The sequence below is a fragment of the Oncorhynchus keta genome, unplaced genomic scaffold (assembly GCF_023373465.1).
Source record: "Oncorhynchus keta strain PuntledgeMale-10-30-2019 unplaced genomic scaffold, Oket_V2 Un_contig_24678_pilon_pilon, whole genome shotgun sequence".
Classification (NCBI taxonomy): Eukaryota; Metazoa; Chordata; class Actinopteri; order Salmoniformes; family Salmonidae; genus Oncorhynchus; species Oncorhynchus keta.
The window spans coordinates 34979-42500 of record NW_026284045.1 but is presented as its reverse complement, the minus strand read 5'-3'; the positions used below and the strand labels follow the sequence as shown (position 1 = coordinate 42500).

Here is a 7522-nt window from a genome sequence, read left to right as displayed (position 1 = left end):
GATCTCTATGGTTACAGACCAGACCTCTATGGTTACAGAACTATATACAGACCAGACCACTATGGTTACAGACCAGATCTCTATGGTTACAGACCAGATCTCTATGGTTACAGACCAGACCTCTATGGTTACAGACCAGATCTCTATGGTTACAGACCAGATCTCTATGGTTACAGACCAGACCTCTATGGTTACAGACCAGACCTCTATGGTTACAGACCAGATCTCTATGGTTACAGACCTATATACAGACCAGACCTCTATGGTTACAGACCTATATACAGACCAGACCTCTATGGTTACAGACCAGACCTCTATGGTTACAGACCAGACCTCTATGGTTACAGACCAGACCTCTATGGTTACAGACCAGACCTCTATGGTTACAGACCAGACCTCTATGGTTACAGACCAGACTCTATGGTTACAGACCAGACCTCTATGGTTACAGACCAGACCTCTATGGTTACAGACCAGACCTCTATGGTTACAGACCAGACCTCTATGGTTACAGACCAGACCTCTATGGTTACAGACCAGACCTCTATGGTTACAGACCAGACCTCTATGGTTACAGACCAGACCTCTATGGTTACAGACCAGATCTCTATGGTTACAGACCAGATCTCTATGGTTACAGACCAGACATGGTTACAGACAGACTCTATGGTTACAGACCAGACAGGTTACAGAACAGACCTCTATGGTTACAGACCAGACCTCTATGGTTACAGACCAGACCTCTATGGTTACAGACCAGATCTCTATGGTTACAGACCAGACCTCTATGGTTACAGACCAGACCTCTATGGTTACAGACCAGATCTCTATGGTTACAGACCAGGCCTCTATGGTTACAGACCAGACCTCTATGGTTACAGGCCTATATACAGACCTCTAGACAGACCAGACCTCTATGGTTACAGACCAGATCTCTATGGTTACAGACCAGGCAGACTATGGTTACAGACCAGACCTCTATGGTTACAGACCTATACACAGACCATATCTCTATGGTTACAGACCAGACCAGACATGGTTACAGACCAGACAGACTATGGTTACAGACCAGACCTCTATGGTTACAGACCTAGACCAGACCTCTATGGTTACAGACCTATACAGACCAGACCTCTATGGTTACAGACCTATATACAGACCAGACCTCTATGGTTACAGGCCTATATACAGACCAGATCTCTATGGTTACAGACCAGACCTCTATGGTTACAGACAGACCTCTATGGTTACAGACCAGACCTCTATGGTTACAGGCCTATATACAGACCAGATCTCTATGGTTACAGACCTATATAGAGACCAGACCTCTATGGTTACAGACCAGACCTCTATGGTTACAGACCTAGACAGACCAGACCTCTATGGACCTATACAGACCAGACCTCTATGGTTACAGACCTATATACAGACAGACCTCTATGGTTACAGGCCTATATACAGACCAGACTCTATGGTTACAGACCAGACATGGTTACAGACCAGACCTCTATGGTTACAGACCAGACCTCTATGGTTACAGGCCTATACAGACCAGATCTCTATGGTTACAGACCAGACCTCTATGGTTACAGACCAGACCTCTATGGTTACAGACCTATACACAGACCAGATCTCTATGGTTACAGACACAGACCAGATCTCTATGGTTACAGACCAGACCTCTATGGTTACAGACCAGACCTCTATGGTTACAGACCTAGACCAGACATGGTTACAGACCTATATACAGACCAGACCTCCATGGTTACAGACCTAGACCAGACCTCTATGGTTACAGACCTATATACAGACCAGATCTCTATGGTTACAGACCTTATACAGACCAGACCTCTATGGTTACAGACCAGACCTCTATGGTTACAGACCAGACCTCTATGGTTACAGACCAGACCTCTATGGTTACAGACTAGACTATATGGTTACAGACCAGACCTCTATGGTTACAGACTAGACCTCTATGGTTACAGACCAGACCTCTATGGTTACAGACCAGACCTCTATGGTTACAGACCTAGATACAGACCAGACCTCTATGGTTACAGACCTATATAGAGACCAGACCTCTATGGTTACAGACCTATATATAGACCAGACCTCTATGGTTACAGGCCTATATATAGACCAGATCTCTATGGTTACAGACCAGACCTCTATGGTTACAGACCAGACCTCTATGGTTACAGACCTATATATAGACCAGACCTCTATGGTTACAGACCAGGCCTCTATGGTTACAGACCAGACCTCTATGGTTACAGACCTATATACAGACTCCTCTATGGTTACAGACCAGACCTCTATGGTTACAGACCTATATACAGACCAGACTCTATGGTTACAGACCAGACCTCTATGGTTACAGACCAGACCTCTATGGTTACAGAACAGACCTCTATGGTTACAGGCCTATATAGAGACCAGACCTCTATGGTTACAGACCAGACCTCTATGGTTACAGACCAGACCTCTATGGTTACAGACCAGACCTCTATGGTTACAGACCAGACCTCTATGGTTACAGACCAGACCTCTATGGTTACAGACCAGACCTCTATGGTTACAGACCTCTATACAGACCAGACCTCTATGGTTACAGACCAGACCTCTATGGTTACAGACCAGACCTCTATGGTTACAGACCAGACCTCTATGGTTACAGACCAGACCTCTATGGTTACAGACCTAAATACAGACCTTCCTCTCCTCCTCTCCACTCTTCCCCCTTCCTCTCCTCCTCTCCTCACCTCCTCTCTCCCAGAGCAGCTTTGATGGCTTGTCTCTTCAGGAAGGTCTTGAGGAGTTTGTCATTGGTCTGCTTGGACTCCATAGTCTTCTCCTCCTTTCTCTGTCTTCTGATGGTCTGGAGGGAAGCACAGGGTTAACACACACACACACACACACACACACACACACACACACACACACACACACACACACACACACACACACACACACACACACACACACACACACACACACACACACACACACACACAATAAACACACACACACACACACACACACACACACACACACACACACACACACACACACACACACACACACAGACAGAATAAACACACACACACACACACACACACATACATACAGACAGACACAAACACACACACACACACAACATGAACACACACACACACACACAACATGAACACACACACACACAGACAGAATAAACACACACACACACACACACACACACACACAGACAACACACACACACACACACACACACACACACACACACACACACACACACACACACACACACACACACACACACAGACAGACAGACAGACAGACAGACAGACAGACAGACAGACAGACAGACAGACAGACAGACAGACACACAACACAGGGTCCAGACAGACAGAGACAGACAGACAGACAGACAACACACACCAGGGTCCAGACAGACAGACAGACAGACAACACACCAGGGTCCAGACAGACAGACAGACAGACAGACACACACACCAGGGTCCAGACAGACAGACAGACAGACAACACACCAGGGTCCAGACAGACAGAGACAGACAGACAGACAACACACACCAGGGTCCAGACAGACAGACAGACAGACAGACAGACAGACAACACACCAGGGTCCAGACAGACAGACAGACAGACAGACAGAACAGAGACAGACAGACAGAGACAGACAGACAACACACACCAGGGTCCAGACAGACAGACAACACACCAGGGTCCAGACAGACAGAGACAGACAGACAACACACACCAGGGTCCAGACAGAGACAGACAGACAACACACCAGGGTCCAGACAGACAGAGACAGACAGACAACACACCAGGGTCCAGACAGACAGACAGACAGACAGACAACACACCAGGGTCCAGACAGACAGACAGACAGACAGACACACCAGGGTCCAGACAGAGACAGACAGACAGAGACAGACAACACACCAGGGTCCAGACAGAGACAGACAGACAGACAACACACCAGGGTCTGTTTCTTGATCAGAGGTGCGTCTCCATCGAACACGAAGACAGGTCTGATGCGGAAATAGAGCAATTTACAAAGACGATGGAACAGGGTGAGGAGGTGGGCGTTCTGGACACTGTTACCCTCCCTGTCTCTCACACCCTTCACTGCCTGGTTCAACCAGATACTGATGTCTGGGAGAGGGACAGGTCAAGGATCTCTACAGAGACACAGGCAGACAACTAGCTAACTTTACAGAATGTTTACATACTCATCTCATATGTATATACTGAACAGCTATACCATCTACTGCATCTTTATGTAATACATGTATCACTAGCCACTTTAACTATGCCACTTTGTTTACATTGTCTACACACTCATCTCATATGTATATACTGTACATACACTGTCTATATCAGTCATATGACCACACTGTCTAAATCAGTCTATATGACACACTGTCTATATCAGTCTATATAACCACACTGTCTATATCAGTCTATATAACCACACTGTCTATATCAGTCTATATAACCACACAGTCTGTCTATATCAGTCTATATAACCACACTGTCTATATCAGTCTATATAACCACACTGTCTATATCAGTCTATTATATCAGTCTATATAACCACACTGTCTATATCAGTCTATATAACCACACTGTCTATATCAGTCTATATAACCACACTGTCTATATCAGTCTATATAACTGTCTATATCACTATATAACCACACTGTCTATATCAGTCTATATAACCACACTGTCTATATCAGTCTATATAACCACACTGTCTATATCAGTCTATATAACCACACTGTCTATATCAGTCTATATAACCACACTGTCTATATCAGTCTATATAACCACACTGTCTATATCAGTCTATATAACCACACTGTCTATATCAGTCTATATAACCACACTGTCTATATCAGTCTATATAACCACACTGTCTATATCAGGTCTATATAGTCTATATCAGTCTATATAACCACACTGTCTATATAACCACACTGTCTATATCTAACCACACTGTCTATATCAGTCTATATAACCACACTGTCTAGCTATATCAGTCTATATAACCACACTGTCTATACACACACTGTCTATATCAGTATATAACCACACTGTCTATATCAGTCATATAACCACACTGTCTATCAGTCTATAACATTGACACACTGTCTATATCAGTCTATATAACCACACTGTCTATATCAGTCTATATAACCACACTGTCTATATCAGTCTATATGACACACTGTCTATATCAGACTATATAACCACACTGTCTATATCAGTCTATATAACCACACTGTCTATATCAGTCTATATAACCAATATCAGTCTATATAACCACACTGTCTATATCAGTCTATATAACCACACTGTCTACAGTCTATATAGTCTATATAGCCACACTGTCTATATCAGTCTATATCCACACTGTCTATATCAGTCTATATAACCACACTGTCTATATCAGTCTATATAACCACACTGTCTATATCAGTCTATATAACCACACTGTCTATATCAGTCTATATAGACACTGTCTATATCAGTCATATAACCACACTGTCTATATCAGTCTATATAACCACACTGTCTATAGTCTATATAACCAGTCTATATCAGTCTATATAACCACACTGTCTATATCAGTCTATATCTATATCAGTCATATAGACACACTGTCAGGACTATCAGTCTATATAACCACACTGTCTATATCAGTCTATATAACCACACTGTCTATATCAGTCTATATAACCACACTGTCTATATCAGTCTATACAACCACACTGTCTATATCAGTCTATATAACACTGACTATATCAGATATAACCACACTGTCTATATCAGATGTCTATATCAGTCTATATAACCACACTGTCTATATCAGTCTATATAACCACACTGTCTATATCAGTCTATATCCACACTGTCTATATCAGTCTATATAACCACACTGTCTATATCAGTCTATATAACCACACTGTCTATATCAGTCTATATAACCACACTGTCTATATCAGTCTATATATCTCTATATCAGTCTATATAACCACACTGTCTATATCAGTCTATATAACCACACTGTCTATATCAGTCTATATAACCACACTGTCTATAGTCAGTCTATATAACCACACTGTCTATATCAGTACTATGTCTAACCACACTGTCTATATCAGTCTATATAACCACACTGTCTATATCAGTCTATATAACCACACTGTCTATATCAGTCTATATAACCACACTGTCTATATCAGTCTATATAACCAGACTGTATATCAGTCTATATAGCCACACTGTCTAATCAGTCTATATAACCACACTGTCATATCAGTCTATATAACCACACTGTCTATATCAGTCTATATAACCACACTGTCTATATCAGTCTATATAGCCACTTTGTTTACATACTCATCTCATATGATTTATGTACTCAATACCATCTACTGTATCTTGCCTATGCCGCTCTGTACCATCACTCATTCATATATCTTTATGTACATATTCTTTATCCCTTTACACTTGTGTCTATAAGGTAGTAGTTGTGGAATTGTTAGGTTAGATTAATAGTTGGTTATTACTGCATTGTCGGAACTAGAAGCACAAGCATTTCGCTACACTCGCATTAACATCTGCTAACCATGTGTATGTGACCAATTATTTTAATCATTTTTATTTCACCTTTATTTAACCAGGTAGGTCTAGTTGAGAACAAGTTCTCATTTACAACTGCGACCCTGACCAAGATAAAGCAAAGCAGTGTGAACAGACAACAACACAGAGTTACACATGGAGTAATTTGGTTTCCTGCACAATACACTAGACACTAACTCTATGTAAGATGCAGACATGTTATGACTGGGATGTGCAGTAGTTATGGGTGGGAGATTGAGTGGGAGAAGTAGGGAACCCTACTTTAAAAAAAAGTATAGAACAAGGAGAGAGAAAGAAAGAGTTTAAGAGAGCGATAGGTGGGGGACTTCCTTGTGGTGTCCGGAAGGATACCGACAGCCAGGATCTTGCCCTCGAGCGTCTCGGGGTTGATGGGCTTCCCGGTGGTCTCAAGCAGCTTCCACAGCCCGTGTACCCCCATTGCTCTCCGAGTGACAGCCTAGACAACATCAAGACCAAAATGAGACTATAGCAAATCGCCCATATCGTTGAAACTATTGTAAAAAGGCTCGATTCAAATACACACACGTGGATATCAAACTCACCTGTACTAGAGGACAATAGTTTAACCAGAATTTATTATCTTCGGTACATTTTTTAAAAGTTGTCTTCTGTGGGTGTAACAATATTTTATTTCCTGCGGTGGAACACAGTAGTGCGGATAATAGTTCCGGTTATTATTATTATTCCGCGGTTTGGTAATTTTGTAACGCCGTCGTCTCAACTTCCGTTTACTGATCGTGAATCAGATTTGGGATATCTGTTTACTGTCCCCACTAAGGATGAGAAATCGTCCAAGCTGATTCAGAGTCTGTTTCCTGCCGGA

At 42.4% G+C, this 7522-nt stretch overlaps 1 protein-coding gene across 1 annotated transcript in view; it reads right to left on the bottom strand.

Moving 5' to 3' along the window:
• ercc5 (excision repair cross-complementation group 5) overlaps positions 1-7377 on the bottom strand; it is a 31794-nt gene extending 24417 nt beyond the window's left edge. The window contains exons 1-4 of the mRNA XM_052505846.1: positions 7242-7377; positions 7030-7135; positions 4007-4182; positions 2766-2881 (exon numbers count right to left, since the gene is read on the bottom strand). Of these exons, the coding sequence (XP_052361806.1) occupies positions 2766-2881; positions 4007-4182; positions 7030-7117 (380 nt within the window). The 5' untranslated portion in view covers positions 7118-7135; positions 7242-7377. The remainder of the gene's footprint in view (positions 1-2765; positions 2882-4006; positions 4183-7029; positions 7136-7241) is intronic.
• Positions 7378-7522: the final 145 nt, after the last annotated feature.